This window comes from Grus americana, chromosome 16 (assembly GCF_028858705.1).
Source record: "Grus americana isolate bGruAme1 chromosome 16, bGruAme1.mat, whole genome shotgun sequence".
Lineage (NCBI taxonomy): Eukaryota > Metazoa > Chordata > Aves > Gruiformes > Gruidae > Grus > Grus americana.
The window spans coordinates 4,915,614-4,940,171 of record NC_072867.1 but is presented as its reverse complement, the minus strand read 5'-3'; the positions used below and the strand labels follow the sequence as shown (position 1 = coordinate 4,940,171).

At 39.9% G+C, this 24,558-nt stretch overlaps 1 protein-coding gene across 9 annotated transcripts in view; it reads left to right on the top strand.

Moving 5' to 3' along the window:
• TAOK3 (TAO kinase 3) overlaps positions 1–24,558 on the top strand; it is a 91,923-nt gene that overhangs the window by 21,675 nt on the left and 45,690 nt on the right. For 6 of the 9 annotated variants that reach the window (XM_054843879.1, XM_054843884.1, XM_054843876.1 and 3 more), the window contains 2 exons: positions 19,700–19,798; positions 21,007–21,217. In XM_054843879.1, the coding sequence (XP_054699854.1) occupies positions 21,098–21,217 (120 nt within the window). In that variant the 5' untranslated portion in view covers positions 19,700–19,798; positions 21,007–21,097. Of the gene's footprint in view, positions 1–10,021; positions 10,106–13,545; positions 13,774–19,699; positions 19,799–21,006; positions 21,218–24,558 lie in introns of those variants that run through there. The other 3 variants (XM_054843881.1, XM_054843880.1, XM_054843877.1) reach the window with 2 other exon arrangements.

Sequence of the window (24,558 nt, the reverse complement as noted above, 5' to 3'; positions counted from 1 at the left end):
AGATACTCCTGTAGTGACCCTGGTGCAGTTGACTTTAAGTCCTCTGAGCTCCTTTAGGATTTTGGGCTGATGTGACCATAGAATAAAATATTGAACTATCATGAATTTATTAGTTAATGCTAGTATTTTTCATTCTTTTCATTAGTGGTAGTATGTCCCAGTCTGCAGGCAAACTTACTTCATTCACAGAGCATCTCAAAAAGCTGTGCTTAAAATTAACTTGAATAAAATAATGGGTCATCCAAGCTAACCTGCGATTGAGAAGCTGTCCCTGATGAAAAACATTCATCCCTTAAACGCTATAGTGTGTAGAAAATATAGAATTGTCTTGAAATCTTTCAGTCAGATTTCCATTTCTTGCTAAATATAGAAATTAAAAAAAATAAATAGAATTGTCTAGCTAAGGTTGCAGGATTGGATTCCTTAGTAGTTTTCTACTAGTATCCCCTTTGGTTCATCATGCCTTAGATGCGGAATCCATGAAATAGGGCTGTAATATGTATATGAGGCACCAGGAGCTAAAATGGTGCTGGAGACTTTAAAAAACTGATAAATCCTTGATTTATTTATAAAGCAGGGAGCATAACTCTTGAAAGTTTGATCAGATGCCAGTTCCTTCAGTAGCCACTTGATGCAGAAACCTTTTTATAGCTGTGCTAACATCTCTGAAGACTGTTAGGCTTAATTAATGTTTCAGACTCTTGAACAGAACATGTCATGAAAAGAGAAGCTTTTCTAAGGGAGTGCAGGGAGGCAGGCAGGAGTTTTGCTTCAGGGAATGAGAAGGCAGAGGATGTACCACCATTTGAGTTGAGTAAGATTGTGTCTATTCTTTCACTTCAAAATATCCTGTTTGTGGTTTTTTTAGAGAGTTACTGTTATTTGTTGTGTTGAATTGACAGACGTGTGTGGTGACTCCTTCACACGGACTTCCTTTTAAATATCTAAAGGCAATTCTAGTATTAGAAAAAAAAAAGGCCTTGTACCTCTCACAAAAAAGAGTTTTTCTGTGGTCTGAGTATGGCTAAGCCTGATAAAATGGTCATGAAAATGTTCACAGTTACGCAAAACATTTAAATTTCTCCCACCTGCAAAACAAAATAACATTTATATTCTCTCAAGGGTCAAGTGTGGAGACCCTTTCTCTGGTAAAATGAGCATCTTGTGCATAAACCTGTTATCCTAAAATGAGTATTTTCTTACAAACGGTGATGTTTTCCTGCACAAATGCCTTCAGTGCGATGCAGAACGTTATCAAGCAGCAGACAACCTTTATCCTGTGGGCATGTTCAGCGCTGCTGCTGTAGTAAGGTCGCGTGATCTCTTTATCAGTAGAAGATTGTTTTCATGTATTGAGAACTTGCTTAACAAATGTATCAAAAAAAAAAAAAACAAAAAAAACCAACCACCCAACCCCAACAAAACCCAAACCCACCTTCAAACCCTGTTTTCCTGCTCTTCCTCCTCAACGCATACTTCCCCAAAGTCTGAACTACGAATGGTAAAATACTAAGTTGAAAAGAAACTGTAATCACAAGATATGAATGGTTGCATAGATGCTTGTATAAGCTTACCTGGGCAAAAAAGATTGGCTTATTTCTGAAGAATTTGCCTTAATATTGTGAAGGGTGTATTTTTGTGATTGTCTTGTATCTGTGAGATACAGGGATCTACTTCTTAGAGGAATTTAAACTGAGTATCCATACCCGAACAGGTGAAGGTCTGGCATCGTGAACAGGGTGGAGAAAGAAATGTGGGAAAACAGGCATTTTACCCAGCATTCACGATGGGAAAAGGACTTTTGGTCTGTCTTAATAGAAAGCAGATCTGGAATAAACTGACATAAATGACTGACTTTTTCTGATTTAAGTCCAACAACATTGCCTGCAGGAGAAAATACTCTTGGCAAAGACGTTACTAGTGATGAAAGCTTTACTGTAGCAGTTAAGCTTAGTTGTCTTTAGATAAAAAACTCATGTATTATTTAATGTCTATTCAGGCTTTTTCTTTTTGCCTGCTTAAAAAGGTAACAAGTAGGGCATCAAGATCATATCAGTGAATGAACTTTAGATGTTTTATTCAGCAAAAAGACCATTCTGGTTTCTGTTAGAAAAGTTTAATGGCTTAATTGCACAAGACTTAAGATTATGTTATGATACTGAAATTCTACTACAGTCTTCAAAGACCGCTGTTTACTGTTGCTGCCAAGTCAGGGTTTGCAGAAAAATGTAGTGGAGGATTTTTTTAATAGAAAATGGGGAATTTCTGTCAAAAATCAAGCTCTGTAATATAGACTTAAAATTAAGGATGCCCAGCCATATCTGGTGGTCTTGATCTTTTTTTTCTTTTTTCCTGCAAAGACAGCCTTGCCGCAGCAGAGGACTAAGCAATTGTATAACTGAGGCCTTGTTCACACAGTAACGTGAAATTGTAGCTATTTTATCTCAGTATCTGTCCAAATCAACAAAGCTTTAAGTGGTCAAGCGATGCCTAAACATCTGTCTCTTGAAATCACTAAGCCATAGCTACTCAAGTGCCTGTGTTTTAATCCAGAAGAAGGGTAGAGCTAGATGGGTTTGATTTGTATACGCAAGGAACCTTGCAGTGTGTCTGCTCTTAGCCGAGCAAAGCCGGGTGCTGCAGCGTGGACCTGTCCTTGCTGGGTGCAGCTCCTCCAACACGCCTCTGCCGACGGCCGTCAGTGCCGCACTGCAGCTCCTCGGCTCTGCTCCACACTGAGCATCAGTTGGGAGAACGTCGCCTAGATCAGATTAGGAAATCACAGTGCACTGGGATGCAAATGGCAAGATTTCTATTGTTTTAGCTTTGGCAATGGTCAAATGTAGCTTGTTTGCCAGTGGGGAGCAGTAAATAAGGACCAGGACTGAGCTGCAGCCTTGTAGGTGACGAGATCTGTGGAATGCTGGCTCGTGTGTTACCCTTTTGCTCGATATTTTGATTAGTGTATTATCCATAGTAACCAAACTTCAATAACTCTTACTCCCAGAACATCCTTGGAATAAGTTTGACAGCTCCAAGGAGCTTTAGAAAGTGTAACTGGAATTTGTTAGACGAAAACAAAGCTACAGGAGGAAAAAGTGACTTTTCCTTGCGTATGTCAAAGCTGCTGCCCCAGGAATTTGCCACAGAAATAATGAATAAAAAGATTCTTGATCTATTTCCTATCTTCAGCTATTATTCACTCTTAACAACATTGGAATACACAGAAGTAACATCAAAAAAGAACTATAACATTTGGCAAGGATAATTTCTTATCAGGAGCAATAAATGTGGCTTAAACTAGTTTTCGTTACTAGTCAGGTTAGCAACAAGTTTGAAGTCTGATGGTACGAGCAGGCACACTTTTTCAAGGGAAGAAAAGAATGAACTGAGATGATAAAAGGAATAAAGGTGCTGGATTGCAGTGGGAGTCTGACAGGGATTTATTGTCAAACTCTGGATCAAGAAGAGAATTCCTGAAGTAAATCTGTAGAGGAATGGCTATAGTGTGCAGGTCCTGGTAGCAGGGGGACTGGGGTGTGTGTGTGAACTTGTATCTTATTAATCATCTCAGATAGTTTTGCCCACTCAATGGGCATTTATTCCTAAATAACCTACCTATAAAGGAGGTGCTTCTGGATTTTTGCTTTGACGTTGGCCTCAGGCAGTCCCCACTTCTCTTCTGACAGTGGTGGAAGTGTTCTCTGTTTTCCACTGCAATTATCTGAGCTTTGAGTTCTGCTGAGCCTTGCATGTAGTATTACAAATCAGTGAATTCATTAATTGAGAAGATTTTGTTTTTATATTCGGTATAGAAACACATAGTATTTTTATGTCCATCTCTCTGAATTAGCTCTTGTATTTTAAAGCTGAAACTTGTTACCTTTTGGCTACATTCCTTGCTCTACCCCTTCTCAGAAGGGAGAAGAAAGGGACAGCCTCCTCATGTGCTCTTTTTCCCATTTCATTTAATGCATCATTGCCCCTTCTATTTATCCCCTGTGTAAGCTGGCTTTCTTTTCAGTTTACCTTCATGTTGATGTCTTCCCCTACCTCTAATGCTTTTATTTCTTTTTTCTGCTTTATTTCTGCAGCCTTTTTCATGTTATCTGATGTGGGATATTGTATTTGGATAATACCATATCTTTGATTCTTAATTTCTGTTGTGACATTTGTACTTTTGTCGCGGCTTTCTGTCGTTGTATTTACGCATCCCAACACTCCATTTGCCTTTTTGACTGCCTCTGCACACTGAGCAGATGTTTTCAGAGAGCCATCTACAGCAGCCCCCAGGTCTTTTTCCTGTGTGGTTGCAATTAATTTAAAATTCAGCAGTGTGTGCGAGTAGCTGAAAATATTAATACTACTGTATGCTACCCTACTTTTGTAACAAATGCATTTCATCAGCCACTCTTCTCCTTCTGACTTCTCCCAGTCTGAGCCACTCATGGTGGACCTGGCTGTGTTTGTTTTTTAAAATAATGGTTTCATCACCTCTGCTATGAATGAGTGTTATCTACGAGATAAGTGACTGAAACCTATTTGGTGGTGTTAAATTTAATATTTACAGATCTATGTCATTACTACAGATGCCTTCTGAAAAATAGCAAACAACTACATGGCTATCTTGGTGACGATGCAAAATAGTAAATGATCGTTAGAGCAAAGATAAAACTCAGTCATATCTTACAGCAGTCTCTAAATGGTCTCTTCCTCTGCAGTGTTTACCAGTAAGCCTGGATTTTTTTGCTTCTTAACCATTGAATGCATACATTCCAGTATCAGCTGCCAGGTCCTTGGCTGCTGCTCATACAGAGATATAGATATTTCTAAATCATTCTTTAGGGTATGGTCATCTGTCTTTTTTTTCTATATCCTTTCTGTTATATTGTCTTGGTGAGGTCTCTGTTCTGAATTTCTCTTGTCTGTTCCCTCCTGCCCTCAAATGCCAGTGTAAATATCTGCCACTGCTACCCACAGAAGACACCTTTATCGACCACCTCTTTGTCCCTGCAGCCACCCTCCCAAATTTCTCTCACCTCTTATTTTTGTGCAGATTTACAGTAATCTGGTGGGATTTAGGTACTTTGCATACCAGTGGGCCAGCAGTTAATAAGTTTGACCCTCCCCTCATAATAGTTTTCTTTCATTGACTATGTAAGTCTTCAGATATTTTCATCAGGTAGCCTAGTGACCAGAGAATTTAATTTATGCTTTGATAATAATTTCTGTTACTGATATCCACGGTGTCTTTTGCAACATCAGTTTTTTGTTATTGGAAATTCAACAAACACAATGGCATGCCACATTTTTGCTAAAAGCTTTTCTATTTGGTTGGAAGAGGACTGCTTCTCGCCTTATCTGTTATGTTCATAGTGCAGCATATTGCACTACTAAAGTATCTCATAAAATACTCTGTTGCCATGGTGATCTACCTTCCCCTTTTCCTAAAAGGACCCATTAGGTCCTGGGAGACTGAGTTGACTTTCTTTGCCTCTGAGAAGATTAGTCCCATCCCTTATTTTACCCTCATTTCAATTTTGTTTTCTTGAGGACACCAAGTAGGGTTTGTTTACTGATAATTTTTTTTTCTCTCTGGGTTTAACATTCTGAAATATTAAATCTTAGTACTTTAAAACTCATCTGAGGATAAGCCTGTACATAAGGATGCAGTACTGAAACTTGCATTATGAATTTCAAGTGGAAAAATGAAATTTAAGCATAGATTATTTAAAATGAGAATTAATGTCAGTTAAAACCGTATCATCTTTGTGACTGCAATGCTAATTTAGAAGAAAAAGAGTGTGCTGAGGGGACAGGTACTTGTGAGTTTGCCTATCCTAACCGAGGTGGCTACTTCTCTTCTTCACTGTTTACTCTGCTCATCCCCTTTTGGTGGGAACCAAACCTGTGTTTGTGTGAAAAAGGCTTGGAGCTGACCTGCAGAGTGCTGGTTGTTCACAAGCCAAGTTGACCTTAAACATCTGATTCCAGTGCCCAGTGATGCAGACTTTTCCCCTCCAGTTCTAATTTAAAACTTTTTTTAGTTAAAGCTGCTAAAAATCTGCATTAAAGCAGCATTAAGGGCCTGTTCTGACCTGATAAATCCCGAGAAAATAAGACTTAAGGCTGAAATCACAGACCTGGACCTCCCCATTATCCAGTTATTGAAAGAGTCTGAGTGCTGCATATTCTTATATATCCTGATCGTACCCCTGGCTGAAAACTGGTGCCATTCACTGTGGGTTTTCTTTCTATCTCAACAGCCTGCTCTGCAAGTTGGAGAAGACAGGATTTCTGAACTTGGTGTTGTCGTTGAGACAATGACTCTATCCTGGTGTCTTATACACTAGCATATTAGTAACACAATCATTTTCTTAGCTTACATGTCCAGTACAAGAAATTAGCAGAAGGTGGTAACAGTATATTAATTATGGGAAAATATAGTTATCTCCTGAAGGGGTGACTGCAGCACTCCACTGGTGAGCTGCCAGTGTCTCTGATAATCACCCAGGAACCTCCTCCTGGAGAGAAAATAAGTGTGTGTAGGCTTCAGGATGAGATATATTGAATTCATTATATTTTGATAAATGGGTGGCCCAAAATTACCACTTTTCTTGAAAGTCTTCGTGCCTGAAACTCCAGTGGAGATGGTCTGATAGCCTCATTTGAGGGTTTTGGCAGCGCAGGCATAAGCAGTTCCTGGCCTTGGCTGTTTATTCCTGTTTACATGGATAGATGTGGAGTGAGGCTGGGAAACAAATCTGGTCAGAAAACAAACCATTTTTGCTGGGTTGTTAGTTGTCTGGGTCGGCTTCTTGATCGAGTGAGTGTGGGGTTGTACAAGTGACTGTGCTAGCGTGATGGAGAGGGAGGCTGCTGCTGAAAGCAGTTCATGAAATGCAGATAGAAATTTTCTCTCTTGAAATCCTAGATGTTTTTCATGCCTCGCTAAATTAAGATGAAGTTACCCAAAGCAGCATAGACAAGGATGGCTGTATAATGCAGTTAGGTTACAAGTTAAGTTTTATGTGAATTAGTCAAAACTGCTTAAGCTCTGCAGAGCTGTATTCTAGAATCCCAAACTTGAGTTTGGGGACTGTGAAGATGGGAAAGCTCCTGGGGCTTGTACCGAAATCTTACTGCAAAACACTGGAGTAATCTGATGCAGTGATGCTTGCTGGGCTTTGCAGGAGCTCTGAAGCAGTTTCAGGAAAGGGGCGGTGGTCAGAAACATGCATTAGTGATGCAAGATGCCTTGGATCTGGGTTAATATGCATGTTAGAACACTCATTGCATAATGAAATGGCAGTGGAAACAGCTTCTGTAATGTCTTAAAGTCCTGGAAAAGAGTTGAAGGAAATAAGGACAGCCTTCTGCACCAATGACAGTATCTGTGTTCTTTCACCATGCATCCAGTCAGTGTTACATTTTATTCCTGCCCCTTCTCGAAATAATCTGTGTACTATGCTTGATTTTGAAGGGGTAGTAAGATACTCTAGCTGAATCATGCTGTATGTAGTGATTTTAAATTGTTTTTTTATTATAACAAGTAAATTTGTGCATGTGTGTGTTAAAATGGAATGTATTTTTTTCTGTATTAAACTATTCAGAAAAGAGCTGATGGAGGTAACAGGAGAGATGCAAATATGAATTTGTGACCCTAATAATATAAATGTTCCTTGAGCATATTAGTAGTATTTGTGGACCGGGTGTCTATAAAACATAATTGCTGAAACCAAGGTGTGAGATAATGGTAGTATTTGTGCTTTTCCTTAAATGAACTTGTGAGGAGATGGAGGAAACTTGTGTCTGTATATCTGTTCCTAAAATAGAAAAAGCTATGAAAAAATCTCTGGAGACTTGGAACAATGACGGAAGAAATTTACCAAAGGAAAAAAGGACCAGCAGTAACAAAGAGAGGTACCCAGCGGTTTTTGCTGGTAGTGCTGTGGTTCAGGTCCCATGCTTGCTGGTATAGGGGGAGGATGCAGGCATGAGGCAGGAAGCAGTGTAAATGCCTGTTAAAATAGTTTAACTTTTTAGTTTGTATGACAAAGCATTATTACATATGACCAAGCAAGGGGAAACATAACCACTATTTTTAAAAAGGGGGGAAAAAAGGAGGACGTGGGGAACTACAGGCCAATGAATCTCACCTCTGTGCCTGGCAAGATCATGGAGCAGATTCTCCTGGAAACTATGCTAAGGCATATGGAAGATGAGGAGGTGATTGGTGACAGCCAACATGGCTTCACTAAGGGCAAATCGTGCCTGACAAATTTGGTGGCCTTCTATGATGGGGTTGCAGCATTGGTGGATAAGGGAAGAGCAACTAACATCATCTACCCGGACTTGTGCAAAGCATTTGACACTGTCCCGCACAACATCCTTGTCTCTAAATTGAAGAGATATGGATTTGATGGATGGACCACTTGGTGGATCAAGAACTGGCTGGATGGTCACACTCAGAGTTGTGGTCAATGGCTTGATGTCCGAGTGGAGACCAGTGACAAGTAGTGTTCCTCAGGGGTCAATGTTAGGACTGTCACTGTTTAACGACAACATGGACAGTGGGATCAAGTGCACCTTCAGCAAACTTGCTGGTGACACCAAGCTGTGTGGGGCAGTTGACATACTAGAGGGAAGGGATGCCATCCAGAGGGACCTGTACAGGCTTGAGAGTTGGGCCCGTGTGAACCACATGAAGTTCAACAAGGCAAGTGTAAGGGTCCTGCACATGGGTCGAGGCAATTCCAAGCACAACTACAGGCTGGGCAGAGAATGGATTGAGAGCAGCTCTGAGGAGAAGGTGTTGGGGGACAAGAAGCTCAATGTGACCTGACAATGCATGCTTTCAGCCCAGAAAGCCAACCGTATCCTGGGCTGCATCCAAAGCAGTGTGATCAGCAGGTCAAGGGAGGGGATTCTCCCCCTCTACTCCATTCTGGTGAGACCCCACCTGGAGTACTGCATCCAGCAACACAAGAAGGATGTGGACCTATTGGAGCGAGTCCAGAGAAGGCCACAAGGATGATCAGAGAGCTGGAGCACCTCTGCTATGGAGACAGGCTGAGAGAGTTGGGGTTGTTCAGCCTGGAGAAGAGAAGGCTCTGGGGAGATCTTATAGCACCTTCCAGTACCTGAAGGGGGCTACAAGAAGGCTGGAGAGGGACTCTTTACAAGGGCAGAGAGTGACAGGACAAGGGGGAATGGCTTTAGGATGAAGGAGGGGAGATGGAGATGAGATCTGAGGCAGAAATTCTTCCCTGTGAGGGCGGTGAGGCCCTGGCACAGGTTGCCCAGAGAAGCTGTGGCTGCCCCTGGCTCCCTGGCAGTGTTCAAGGCCAGGCTGGATGAGGCTTTGGGCAACCTGGGCGAGTGGAGGGTGTCCCTGCCCATGGCAGGGGGTGGAACTAGATGGGCTTTAAGGTCCTTTCCAACCCAGGCTATTCTAGGATTCTATGATTATTTATATTGCTTAGTGATTAGTTTGTAACCCTATGAGGTAGGAGAGGACTTCAGCACGCAGTAAGGCTTTTTCTTTCGTTTGTGGTCCTTTCCCAAGAGCTTAGTGCAGCACTTGTCTGTGCAAACCCTCTTAGAGAGTGGCTGAGAAAGTGCTTGCAGGGTGAAGGAGTTACTTTAGCAGCATTTGTCTGACTTGAAGGGTACTCAGTGATGAGGAAATCACTCCCACTTGTAGTGTTGAGGTACTGCAGAAATTATTATCTTGGAAAGGTTACATATATTTATAAATTTCATACACTTAGTTGCTTTTATTCAGATCTTTAAGGGATCTTGGATGACTTATTTAATGAATGTTCAGTCGGCCAGAAAAACAACTTCCTATGACAATGTGTGTGACAGGTAAATTGGAGAAGGAAAAAAAAAAAGGCAGTGGATAATTATTCAGCAAGAGTGGTGCCCCAGCTCTTTCTAATCTGGAAACCTTGGTTTTATTTGTAGTTGCTGTATTTTTTGGGTGACCTTGAACAGGTTTTGTTTCTCGTTTTATCAGCTTCTGTGTCTCGTAAAGTGTGGATAGTTGTGGCCTTGAAACCTCTGCGGGACAAAGTACACGGACACCCTTAGAGGGTTCCAGGTAAGGACAAACCCCCTTGCTGTGTGGTGTTCCCTGACGTGCCCTCCTGTCCCGCAGAGCTTTATCACTGCCTTATGCACCGAGTAACTGCTAGCTTCACTGAGGCTGCTTGGGAAATTAAATGCCTGTAAATGGTTGTAAAACAGGCTGTTGGACCATTTTATTGGTATATTGTGTAAAGCTGGATGCTCTCATGGTGTGTGGTGTTGTTTATGGACGGTTTTACTGTATTATGGCAGATATATTTGGTACTTTCATGATTCTATTTTTATGATAGCTGCTGCGTGTAAATAGTTGCTGTAATTGTCGTAAGTATGTTAAAATGATCCTGAAGAAGAGGTATCCACAAGAGGGCCATCTCGTAAGCACGTATGTTGGCTGATACAGCAAACCTTCAGTTCTTTCTGGGTATTGAATAAAAGCAGCACACTATCTTTTTTTTTTTTTTTTTTTCAGATTTTCAATCATCCAGTGCTCTTTTCATAGAGGATAAACACTCTCTTCTTGTACACAGTTGTTAGATAATAATGATGTTTGGACATTAGACATCCATATTTCACTTCTATGTGTGTCTTTTATTACTGGCTATAAAAAAATACATATGCTATAAAAGAATAAACTTAGAAAGCTAGTGGGTAAATGGTGTAATATTAACGACTGATTCTGTCTTGGCTGGTACATGCTAGATTAAGTTTGTCTTCTTTTGATAATAGTATTCCCACTATTCTGTCTAATTCTGTTCCCGAAGCAGACTTTAAACACCTGAATGAAACAGATGTAGCCATTTTTAATTATACAAGTGTGGAAAAAATTCCTGTTACATATGTTAATGGTTGCAGTCTTGCCTGTGAATAGGTGAGGAAGAGAGCTGGATGTGTTGGAGTCACCGAGGGTGGACCAAGCTGAAATGATAAACTGAGTCAAAAAGGCATTTCCTAAAGCATTATCTCTGGCTGGCACAGGGGCAGGCAGGAGATATAGAAAAAAAAGTGTGTGGTAGGAAGAGATTCATGGAGCAGAGTGAGGAGCAGGGAAGTGTGATGCAGCTGAGGCTAGAGAGCTTGGGGGAAATACATTGTTTTTCTTTGCCGCATCTGACACCAGCAGCAGTACAAGGTTAGGATTCAGAAGCTTTTCTCTCTTAAGCTTCTCACTGGAGAGGACAGACAACATACGCTGCGTGGTACAACTCTCTTGAGAAATGAAGAAGTTTGGGGTTTTTATTAATAGTATGCTCATAATGAAAATCTATGGATTTTCTTAGAATTATGAAGAACATACTTCACACTTAACCTTCCTCTATCTTGTCAAACAGAAGGAGGGGTGGGAATCAGTTTTGTTGTGAAAGGTATTCTGACTACCTGTGACCAGAGAATGTCTGTTCCCCCCTTGCCCCCCCCCCAATGAGTGCAGTTTGCATCTGTTTTCTTACTTTTTGTTAAGGATTGCATGACTCTTTTGGGCCAGTTTTGCTTTGGTATAGCTTCCAGAAAATCAGTATCTGAGTTACACTGTCTTGCAAAAGGGGAATAAACAGTTTTTAAAATAGAAACCTACTTTTTCAAAGTCAGCTAGTGTTACGACAAAAGCCATGTAGCTACGTTAGCCGCTGTTAGGTTAAAGGATCTTATTCATTGTCTTGCACTTATGTAACAAAATCACTTTTGGCCCCAAATGATATCACAGGCTTTTCATACATAAATATCTACATGTCTTCCACTAAAACACACCTCTTCCTTGGGTAGCACAAAGTAACTGTTCAGTAGCCTAATTATATGTTACCTGCAGTTAAATTTAACTGTTCTCTGCAGTTTCTAACTTACTCTAAGGAGCAAATCAAAGTCATGCCATTTAAGCTAACGATATGAAAACTAATTTTAAAACTCATAGAATTTTTTAGTGTTCAGAGTTGTTATAACAGTTCCTACGTTTTTGAAAAGCTGAGCTTGAAATGCCGATGGAGATACGCTTGAAGCCTTGTTACATGTTTACTGTTTTAATGATCTGATGGTGTGTAGATCTGGTGGCCGCTGTGATTGCTTCAGTGTCAGCGGTGTTGACCCTACAGTTTTGAATTATAACGCAGGTGAGTTGGAGTAGGTCAGCTCTCACTACAGCGTCGTCCTGGACACTCTGGAGAGCTGTGGGAATGAACTTACTCAGTTGCTGTCTTTTTTTGTTTGATTACGTGATGGTCAAAATATAAACTCTTTAAAAAATATCTAAAAATAGCTTTAACCGTGAAATGGTTACAGCTCTTTGGAAGCCATTATATTAATAGGTAGGAAACTCTGAGTGTGCTGGTGTCTCTTCAGGCTTTCATAAACAAATGCGATGACTTATTTTTGCCTCTGAGTAGCACACAGCATAATACTCCTGAATTCATAATTGTCTGGAGTTCACTGGCTCTTAAGCCACATGATGAAGAGCCTGATAAAAATGCTACGGAAAAAATCTGATGAAAATAAGGAGGCAATTTCCTCAATTTCATGACCCATATGTGATGTTTTAGAGATGTTTTGATGAGAAGATCTGATGAAATTTATATTTCTCTGTATGATGCTATTTGGGCTTATGTACATTAGGATTTAAAATTATTCATGTTTCTTTCCTCCCTTCCAGATGTACTACTGAATTATTTCAAGCGTACCATGATGAAATCATGTGAAATGTTGTTGTTCAGAGCTAGAAGCCTTTTTCTCTCTTTTTTTTTTTTTAACTACACAAGGTTTATTTCATGACTTAGTTTTTAATCTTGTCAAATAAACCTGCAAAATCCTAATAATGCGCTCTAGATTTTATGATAAAATACAGGTTCTGGTCCAAGAAATGTCATAGTGTTAGCTGCCTTAAAATAAGGGCATATTTTCATTAAATTGTTTTAAACTTAACTGGAAAATTACTGAGAAGCATCACTCATTGTCTCTTACTGTAAAGGTTTGTTTTTTCATGACATAACTATTGTGAAGAACAATGCTGTTTGACTTTTAAAATAAAGCCCAGGCTTTATCCCATGATCTCGGGTAACTACAATTATATGTATTTAGCAAAGCAGAGAGAAGGTAGAGGGCTTGCCTCCTGCCCGTAAGAGACAAGTGGCCGAGTACTAAGAAATGCTATCGTTCCTTTTATTTCCGTTCATTCTTAAGATGCCACTTGCAGACAAGATTTGGGAGGTACCAGCTTGTTTGCTGCTTTGGATGACTCTCCCAATTGGGTTAATCACCTGAGTTTTTAACTCATTCATAGTTTCCTCACAACTTTGTCATTAAAACATCATGTGATTTTATTTTTTGACAGGAGCAAAATTTTCAAAACACTAAAACATCTGCGACAGGATAGTCAAAAGCGTATGTCTTTTTAAAGTCACTTGTTGAATTTTTAACTGTGTGGGTAGTAGAAAAAGGCTGCCTGATATTAACTTTGTTGTTACAGATGTTCCTTGAAGAGAAAAACAAACAAACCAAGCCCTCATCTTTTGCTTTATGGACAAGAGCAAAGTGGGGCTGTTCCTGGCAGTAGTTTTGAGAGTCTGTTGGGGAACCTGTCTAAAAAGAGGCACCTGAATTGTGAGCTGGAATACTATCTGACACCACATTTCCTTCTGTTTGTGCTGTTCCCATACTGTGAACACAGCAGATAATGTTGTAAATATTTCTGGTTCATAGGTAATGAAAACACTAGATTTGTATAAAGTCCTTAGTAAATTCTTTGTTATGCGTCTGGGGGGAGAAGAAGGCTCTGTCACAAAATGTCCCACAGGAACATGTTATTGGGGAAGACCACCTTGGTTGTCAGACTTCTTTACCTGCTTTGAGGTTTGTGGGTATGAAGGGGTGGTTACTATAGAGAAAAATTACAGATACCCTTTTTAAGCTGGGTTTAATGCTTCGGAAGAGCTACACGGTGCTCAAAAGTAGGTGTGAGATTAGGGACTACGTATCAACCTAAATGAGCGTATCAGAAGTATCTCAGATGTATGCCTCCTCATTCTGTTCCTGCTTTTTTAAACAACCATTGGATGAAAATGTAAAAAGCAAAACTAAAATTAAGCATGCTGTTTCACAGGTTTTAAAACTCCATGGAGTTTCATGAAGCAGGATTACTAGTGCTGGAAATGTTCATTGAGTCGTGAGCTTTGGATCAGGTGCAGAGGAAAGATGGCACTTTGCCTTTGAACAGTAGGGTTGGAAGTACATTCCCAGGATATCTCCACAACACAATACAGAATAATGTTCCTCTTAAGAAAATTAGAGGATCAGTGTAATTTTTACCTTGTATATCGTGCTTTTCCGTAGGAAGTTCATAAACAGGAATATAAATTAATATTTTTGGAGGCAGGGGAGGATTATAGTTACTACTTGGCTGCAGGTCAAGATGGATCAGTGCCATAGGTGCCACTAGTTCCTCACTTCAGTGCCTAATAATCACTCTGCAATTACTGAAACTTAATAATCAGCCATAAAGTCTTTTTGGAGAGCAAGGAGAAAGACAATGTATAGGTGGGTTTTGATGCATTTGCATTCTGTCACACCTTATGACACCCCTCAACTTCCTGCAGTAGCTGGTGTGTCTTTGCCAGGAGGATTTCCAGTGAACGACTGGTATGGTTTCCTTTGGAAGGCTGGCATGTTGCTTGACTTCATACTTGTTGAAATGTTCCTATGACTAAAACTAATTGTTTGTTTCTTGACTTTAAGCCCACTGGTTTTATGTTTGTTTTTGTTGGGTTTTTTTAAATAAGTTTATTGTCTTATTCTTGACACATAAATAACTAGTCATAGAGGCGTTGCAAATGGAACAATGTTTCCTTGTAAACTACTGCTTCTAATCTGGGAAAAAAAAGGTGCTTCACTGAAGGAATGTATCTACAATAAGACCTGCAAGTTAGTAGTTTAATTTTGTGTCCCAGGGGCACTGTGATCACCTTAGTAAAGTTCTGATTCAGGGTTTTTTATTAGCGTGAGTAATCTTGTTAACACTAAATGACCCAATGCACACACGTGAGCGCTGGAGAATACTGGATCAAAGTATGTATGTGTCAGGGTGATAGTCGAAGTGGATTGCTAAGCTGAATACTTGGCAAAGAAAAATTCTTGCAGTTCTTTTTAGAAGGTAGTGAAGAGCTGTGATCGCATCCGAATAGCATGCAAATGGTAATAAAAATGGTGTGTGTCATTGACTTGAATGTTCTGGGAAGTTATTTCTTTGAAAAGCAGAGGGGGAAAAAAAGTAGTATTTGAGGAACTGGTGTATGTCTCGACTGCTAACTATATGACTAGGTGCCTTGTGTGCTTACGTCCTGATAACTTTATCCAGCTTTCCTAGCAGACACTGTCCTGATTCCTGAAGCTGGTCCCCCTGCCATACGCCTTCAGGGAGCGCTATCCTGATATCGGAGAGTGTTTTCAAATGCTCAAAAATACCTTTCTTTGCTACTGAAGGTCACTGGGTACCTTCTGTTTCTGTTATGTACAGGTTGGGTCATTTTGCTTCTTAGAAATTTGCAGAAAGGACATGAGAAGACTTGCTGCTTCTAGACCCAAGTGAAATCTCAGCATTCTGAGTATATTGGAATCAATGATTAATTAAGCAAAGATTGTAGTACAGTTGCTTTTTTGTGGTCACTTTCAACAAACTTGAGTAGCTTGAATTTATATACCAGATAGGTGTATCTCACTGTTTTAAGCATTAAAATAAACTAAGTGCTAATATACTAGGAAAAACACACGTATGTTGTTTCAGTTATGTAACATTAGCTGGAAAAGTAATTCTTAATAGTCAAAGAAATGACACTGAAAAGCTTAAAATATGGAGGTTCAAGAGTCTTTCTCCAAAAGCCAGAGTACCCGCTTCTGTGAAGGAATGGACTCGTCATCCTAGGTTGTGGTCTGCTCGTGAGGGAATTACCTGCAAAGCCACTGGATGAAGTGTTTGCCTATGGCCCTGCTAGCTAGCCATGTGTAGCAATTAAAGGGAGGAAAAAGGCTCCTACTTCTTAAAAACAAAAATCCCCCCCCTCCGAAAACCCAAAATAATCAAACAACCCAATATAACTGGAGCATGTGCTCAAAAGGTTTCTTATTCAGGACACTTTTTATCGGCTGAATTTATCTGAGGATTTCCTTCTTAATGTTGTCTTCCAGATTTTTTGAGATTTCGTAGAGACTGAAATGAAGAAAGGGGACTCTGTGTTTGTCATTCTTGGAAGAAGAATTCTGATGTAAAATTATTCCCCCAAAAATATTCATCTAAAAATGAATGCATGAGCCGTGTCACGTTGCTCCTCCTATGAGTGGAATCTGCTGCTATTCCACCCAGTTTCCTGTAGCTTGTTTTTCTACTTGAAGTGGAAAAGTTTGTCCTTGTTTTGGGAAGTACCGGGGTGCAGTTAAGAACTAATGTTAATTTGTACACACTTGAAAGGGGCCTGTAGTGTTGTGAGATGCAATTCAAACTGTAAAACTGAGTTTTACAAGCCACGCACTTGCACTTTATTGGAGTGTTGAAACTGAGATGCTTGTAGGGAGTGGAAACAGTGCTGTGTGTATTGAGTGTGTGAGGTAAGGATGCTGGGTGGGCTGCTGGTTGTTTAGTGGACTTGACAAAGAAAGAAGTGAATATCTTAGCTCTTCTGATACCATGCTCTGAAAACATCTCATTAGCAGTTACAGAATTTGAGTGTGCAAGTATAACTGGTCTTGTACATGAATATAGTCTTAGATCAATGGAATACTTGGAAATGTTGGTAGTTCAGCTCTTCTTAAAGGCACTTCCAGTTGTGTTTTGTTGCTTCCTTTATATTCAGGTGAAGGTCTTTTCTGTTGTTGTTAATATAGCACCTATAGGTCATAATTGGTAGCGGGAGAATCTTTGTGCAGACATATGTAGCAGAAGCAGTAATACATGCTTGTTAATTGTGAGGGCTGCTTAGGCTGGAAGGAATTGTGCTTTTCTTTAAACTTTTTGGAAAAAAAAAAAACCAAACCCAAACCCAAAACAAACCAATTTGCTTGCTATAGTGGTGAGACTTGTTACAGCATTATCCGGGGTTCATCTACGAGTAGTCTGCAGGACATGTCACTAGTTTATTGTTCCTTCTCCTGGCCTGACTGTTCCCATACTCTACCATCATTTTCTGGTGAAACTCCATAAGACCTGCTGTCATCTTGCCCCAGCCACTAAAAGCACCATTTAGTGTAAGTGAGGAGTAGAGAATCCTTGAAACACCATGATAAAATGGCAATGGGCCAGAACTACAGCAGTAACTACGCGTCCATTGAGAGGGGGTCCCTTTGGCTGGGTTGTGTTCTGTGTTTGAGGGTTGGGAGAGGCGGGGAGTAGTACACAACTGCTCTGAGCAGAATTGCTTCGTTGGTTTAAGAACATAATCATCTTGCGCTTGTGGTTTTCAATGCAGTTCTTCAGTATTAGTTAGAATTCATCCTTTTTTTTTCTAGCCCCTTACAGTATTTCACAAGTGATGCACAAGCAGTTTTTTCCTCCAAGGTGAGGATTTTTCACTAGTAACTGTTGATTGAGAGCTTTAATTTCTAGGTAGGCAGTTTAAGGCATCTCCAAATGGCCTTACCTGAACAAAATGCTGACCCCACAAACACTGAAAATCTTGAGTCACTTGTCACTTCCATAAGTCACCACCAGTGTGATTAATGCCGTTTGCGTTTGAGGTCTTCAGAACATGCAGAGAGTCTTAAATACTGCTTTAGGTGTGCTTTTTGGAGGACAAAGAATAGAAATCTGGCATCTAGCAGAAATTGTTTCTTGATGTGCTAGTTCAGTAACTACAAGAACTTGCTTAGATTGACCATACCTTGAACTTGAGGTTTTTCTACTAATGGCATTCGACTCCCATAATTATCTGCCATTGTTTAGACCCTCTTTATTTCAGTCTTTCCTGTTTCTAGAACAGAGATGTAATATTAAGAATTTGTGACCTTGCCAACTTACCGCAGTGGTGTGATTGGTACCTTTTCTGTCTTACACTGCCCCGTGCCCAAACCACATATCCAGTGCTGTGATGTGGTGATGCAAAGGGTGCTCAGAGCTTGTGCCAAAAGGTGCTGCGGGATCACATGGAGCAGTTGGCAATTGTGTTCACATCGACAGGACTCCGGTTACTCTCGATACACTTTCCATCCAAAGTTTTTCTGATAAACGTTACTGGAAAATAATAGTCCTGCTGAGAAGATTTACTTACTGTACAGCCTCACTATAAATGCTTGTCCCAATTGGAGGATGACATTATTACTTAGGGCTTAACTTTTAATTATTGACATTTAGTTTCCCATTTTAAATACTAATTTATCCTTGAATATTAGAGCTGCACAGGCTTTGTTTGTGGCAGGGAGGTTCATTTGACTAGAGATGGATAAATTGCTTTCTTCATCAGTTTGGTTTTATTGTTCTAAAGCCAAATAGATTTTTTTTTCACTTGGCTGAAGAATGCCAGACCTGAAATACTGCATTCTTTGCCCCTGTCTGCAGGCATGTAGTAAATATAGCACCTTTGGGTGAGGCAAATCAGCTGAGAATGAATAATCATTTAATTCATCTGGCTTTTGTCATTTGTTTATACTTGAGTTTTTTGGTTTGGGTTTTTTTTTAAACTAAACATTGCAGAACCTTTTTCTAGAACTCTTCAAATAGCTTTTTCACAGCTCAATAGTATGGCTCTGTGTTGAGAACAGTAGACAAAAATACAATTTCTTTGGTAATGTTAGCTACTAGCAGGAAGACTTCTGCTTGTATATTTTTTCCTAATAAATGAGAAGAGGAAATAGTTTGTTTGTGATTAATTCAGGTGTATATTAATTCAGATTTTTGGCAATGTTACTACTGCAGTGTGCTTTACTTGTGAAGCATTTTTCCCGGGGATGTGGCTACACGAGAACCTTTTCTATGAGGTTCTAACCTTTTTATTATTCCAAGTTCTCGGTGTGGTTGACTCCACTGAGAGGCCGGCTGTGGCTGTTTGGGGGTGTTGCTACACACGGTAGGAATGGGTGACTGCGGGCAGTTGCATCCTTAACTGTGAGCAGTCTGGACCTGATTTCAGCTGATGTGTCTAACTGGTTGCCCTCCTTTTTCATCTCTTCATTGCTTGTTCTCTCCCCAGTGGAATCCAACAACATTTGACTTATTAAGGCCTAGGACTTTCTTTGAAGTCATGTATGTCAGCTGATACAGCATACTGAGCTAAATACTAGACTCGGCTTTGCCTAAAAAAGGACAAAGCTCACAATCGAGAAAGTGTAGTCTGAGAGCAAACTTCCATGTTCCTCCTATGCCTCAGCAAGCTTAAGAGTCTTTATAAAAAGTCAAAGAATTTGGCATTTAACCTCTTTTCCTGCCTTCCTGTCTTATAATGATACATAACAAGCCCAAGGGCTGTGGAGCACAGGAAGTGAGTATCTTCACCTAAAGAGGCACCATGAGCATTTACAGCCAGTACTCCTTTCAAATGGTGCCTTGATAGTCGTTGGTCTTTTCTGGACATAGTATTTTTGTGTATTAGAATAAGGTATGAAACTTAAAATACTTTTTCTAAATACTGATATTTGTTTTCCTTTGCAGAATACGGGAACGCATAGAGTCTCGGAGGACGAGAGCACAGGACAATGCTGCTGAAAGGAATCTGAGCCACAGAGCATGCTTTGTGCCACAGTTACCCAGGTAGGCTCCAGCAGAGAACTCTGTGTACCTCTAATGAACTGCAGTTTGTTGTGCTGCTTGCTCTGTTACTTATCAGCCTGAGCCAAGGAGACTCAGTCCCAGACCAAAATTGTACTCTGCTTTATCGCTCGGTCTGGATGGCACTTGCAGCCTGAAACCTTCTAAAACCTTTTACGTGTGTGTTAGTTTTAATTTCATCCAATAGCTAAATTTCAGCTGGTCTCTCTTTAAATGGTTTGTATCATGAGGTAGGCTGAACATTTTAGTGTATGTTCTCAGAAGTCGTTTCTGCGCAGAGAAGATATGGTCTCAATAAATGAGGTGCTGAACTACATATCTGGAAGCAGTTTTGAGACTTGCTTCAGATGATTGTTAGCAATTACTCCAGTTGACTCACCTGCAGATAATCTGCTGGGTTTCAGAAGTCAAAAGCAGCAGGGTAGAGGCATCCAGTGTTGCTTTTGCACACCGCTGTCTAATGAACCAATGCAAATTTTTCAGGATTTTTTGATAGGAAATGCGATTTATTTTTTTCCCCTAAATACAATTTTTAGGATGAATATTTAGAATCTTCATTTCAGTGCAGGTCAGTTCTGTGCTGTCTAATTATACACTTAGGCTAAAGGAAGACGTTAAGGAGGTAAAGATCTGCCTTCCACGATAGAGTCTAGGAATTTTCAAAGCAATTCTGTGACCTGGGAGCCATCACAACCCAGTAGCGCTAGCTGTCTTAAAGCACTGAATATATAAATAAAAATCATGTGATTGTGAAGTGTTTCTGTGGATTAGAAGCTAACTCTTCTACTAGCACCAGCTGGCAAGTGGGAGTAGAGAAACAAAGCAAACAAAAAGCAGAGAAAAGTAGGAGGAACAATGGTGATAGTCTAAAAACTGACATGTTAGGAGACCAGCATGAAGAATAACAAACTGGTATCACAGGATGTTTTGCATAGCAACAGGACTCTTGTCTTCAAGTGGACTTTAGTGTAACTGCAGCACTTGCTTCCTGTGTGAGATAGAGCTGTTGTACTCTGAATGCATTTTAATCTCTATATCTAAATTGGACTAATAATTAAAAAAGAATTAGTTGAAGGAAACAATAGTGAAGTCTATTGCTCCTGAAAGTGTTTCCTCTTATTTTGCTGTCAGAGAAGCAAGAACAGAAACACGTGTAAAGGAACCAGATTAAAGATGAACTTTTTCACCAGGTGCTGAATGCTGTCTACAGACTACTTTGTCGATGAAGGAAGAAATTGATTGGGAATTGAAAGCGCGAACTAGTTCATAATACTGTTCAACATGCGCAAAGGGGTGCCAAAGGACCCAGAAATAGCTGACCTGTTCTACAAAGATGATCCTGAAGAAATATTTGTGGGTTTACATGAAATTGGACATGGAAGTTTTGGAGCGGTTTACTTTGTAAGTATTGCTCTTTACCTCTTCTTTGGAAAACAGAACCATTTTAAGTAGCACTTTAGAGATTTTCAGCATTCTTAAAAATTCGGTGTCCTTTGGGCCCTTAGTGCTTTGTGTGTATTAACTTTCTCATAACACATCTCAAAAATAAGCGTTTCCAGGGCACTCCTGAGCTCTTGACTGTTACAGCTCTATTTACAGTCACAGTTTACTATAGTCTTAATAGTGCACCCAACCATTCAGGTTAAGTCTATGGTATCTTGTGCTGTCTGATGCTGAAAGTTGAATTTAAACAGTTGGAAATTAATTTGTCAAACTGGAATTTCAAGATGCTCTACTTGGTGCTCATAGGCTTGTAAATCATTGCAAATGAATAGATCCAGTGAATTAATGATTCAAAATGCATTTGGAGTTAAAAGCTACTTTTGTTAATGAATTGGTCTTGTGGCTACTTGGGTAAAGATACCGTGGAAGTAGCATCAAATTGCATTCAGGCTTTTGAATGGTTTTTCTGCTGCTCTGATAATTTAGAAGTTAAAGATGTCTTTGAAATATCATTTTGTTTTACCACCTTCCTTGTCCCCATGTTCATCTCATAACATACTATCTTCAATAGCAAATGCTTAAATGGCAAAAGCAAAGAGAAAGTCTTAAGAGGAATGAGAATTCCACCAGGAAGGATGTATTGTGTTAATTGATAGTCAAGAGGCTTTAATCTGGAAAGTGAGAACAACAGCGCTTTTACAATTAGTATCAAAGCCAAATCCAAAAATACTGGATTTGGAAATAATTATAATGTAATTGCTATCAGTGAAACTAAAATAGAATTCACTACGAAAAAATCAGAGACAAATTAAAGCTGCTTGGTAGCATGGCCTGCCACTCCAGAAGATCAAGTTCACTAGAACTGAGATTTCTGAATATCAGACATTAAAGTTGTTAGGCAAGTACCCTTACACCTCTAACTCCAGAAGCTGGCAGTAACTAGCATGAATTATTCGCGAGCACTCCAATTCACAGTTTATAGTGTGTGCAGTGATGGAAGTGCTGGTGGAACTGTTAGAACAGGAGAGGAGCCTGACATTCCACATCAGATAAGCAGTGCATGTTTTGAGGGACAACAATGTAATTCCTCAGTGTATAATCTGGTAGTAATGACACAGGGGGGTTTCTGCCATGGGGATTGTCAGCAGTGGGAGAGGCACTTTTAAATGTAGGAGTAAGTGACAGGTTGGTAAAAAGTATAATGTTAAATGTACTACATGTGTAAGAGGATGAGGCTGTAAGGTTTACAATACGTGTGGATCAACTCTGTAAGAAGAGCAAGGATTTTTTTAGATGGGAGTAGGGAGGTTCTACCCAGTGTTTTTCAAAACCGAAGGGAAAGGGTGCATGCTATGCTTTAGGGTAAAGATGAAGTAGTGAAGGTGCTACCTTTATCATTTAGCTCTGGTGTTCAGAAGTTCCTCATCATTCCAGAGGAAGAGCATAACGAGTGTCAGAGATCCAGTCTACCAAGCAGGCTTACAACTGGGATGTCACTGTGGTTAGGTAAAAGACTTGAGATTCCCCGATGCTTCTCTTTGTCCTTTCCCTGGATGCTTTATTTAAGTGGTCTGTGCTTCAAAAACATTGGAGAGTTTAGTCAGACTGCAGCTCCTTGCGATATCCTAGCAGCAACTGCATCCTCCAAGCTCGATGGTGATTTGTGGTCATGTCTGTAGTAATATTACTGTGGTAACATAGTAATTAGATGCATCACCACTTTTCTGTGATACATCTGCACTTCTTTGCCACCATTTGAAACTGAAGCTTTCCTTCCTGATGCATGAAGCACTTGGCATCCAGTAATGTGTTCTTCGGAGTCTTTGCCCTGTCCTGCTGTACATGTAAGTCATGAGCAGGAACTCACCTGTTTGCAGTTTTCAGTGCACGGTGGCCCAGGATCCATCTGTTCACCTGAGGAAGGTCTCTAGCTATACCCTGCTTTGTATGGGTCACGCTAGAGCTTTTCCCTACCACACAGGGGATGCTATGTGTCTTTGTTTTCCCTCCTTTTTAAAAGTATCTGCAGCCAATCTTATATCTTGATTCTTGTGCATCTTGGAGTAAGGCAGAGGCCAAGAATAAGATCTTGGATTGTCATGGCAAGATTCCAGGGATTCTGGCGTGCTTGGCATCAAAAGAGGAGAATAGGTCAGAAGAAAACTTTGAAGGAAGAGGTCTTTCTAAATCTTCCAAAAGAATGGGGAAGAGACTTCAGGTACATAAAAAGGGGCAGGGCATGGATTGTTACACTCTTGCTGCATCTCTAAGACCTTTTTATTTAAATTGGTACTGACACTACTACAAACAGCAAATACATTGATCTGTAGCTTGTCACTGTTGTTATTATGGATTAATATGATTATTCTAGTATAAATTAAATTTAAGCTCAATTTTTGCAAGCTGTTTAGTTTTCCAGTATACCGTTGCCAAGGCTTGGCAAGATCATTTGAAATTTCTTTTAAGGCTTGAAAGAAATGATACTTCATATATTAGAAGGCTAAGAAAAAATACGTCACTTCTCACAAGGTTTTAAAGTTGATGCTAACTTGACTTGAGATCAACTTATAGTTGATTTCACACTTCAGAAGAATATAGTTTTCATCAAGAAGAACCTACTTTTATCCATTTAAGAAATATGGAAAAGTGATAAAGCAGATGAGGGCAATGCAAAGGAGTTTTTGCAAGCAAAATGTGCTTGTTTTCTGCCAAGCTTTTCACTAAAGATCTACAGGTATAGCCAAAACCACTTCAGCAAGTGGATATTTCTGTCAAGTGTGCTTGTACAGCCCTTTAAGTTATTTCAGGCAGAGGGATCCCAAGTGCTTGGTACAGCAAGAACTTCACCTACAACTGTGAGAACCTGACAGTGAGCCGTTCGGCAAAAAATTCCAGCTGAAATGAGAGATACTGTGTTCATATGAAGAAACTTGGAAATTTCTTTAGAACACCAGCATTAATTAATCTATTTGAGTAAAATATTCTTGATCTTCTATGTGCTGAATCAGGATGATGAATGGTTAGGAAGGGTTTTGCCTTATCCAGAAGTTACTTGTTTTTAGCTTTCTCTGACTCATTGGAGGAGGAGTGTGTGCTGTGAAGAGTAAGTGTGTCAACTCCCTTTAGTAATTCCTGTGCTCTATTGGTTCACGCAACATCATTTGTCTTTGAAGTCACTGTATGCATCGTGAAATGTCTTTCACTAATACTTTACTTGAAAGTATAGTAGTCATCCTCTCAAGTAGCAGAAAGAAGGATTTACCACACTTAGCTTCTATTGTATTTTAAGCTTTTAACTG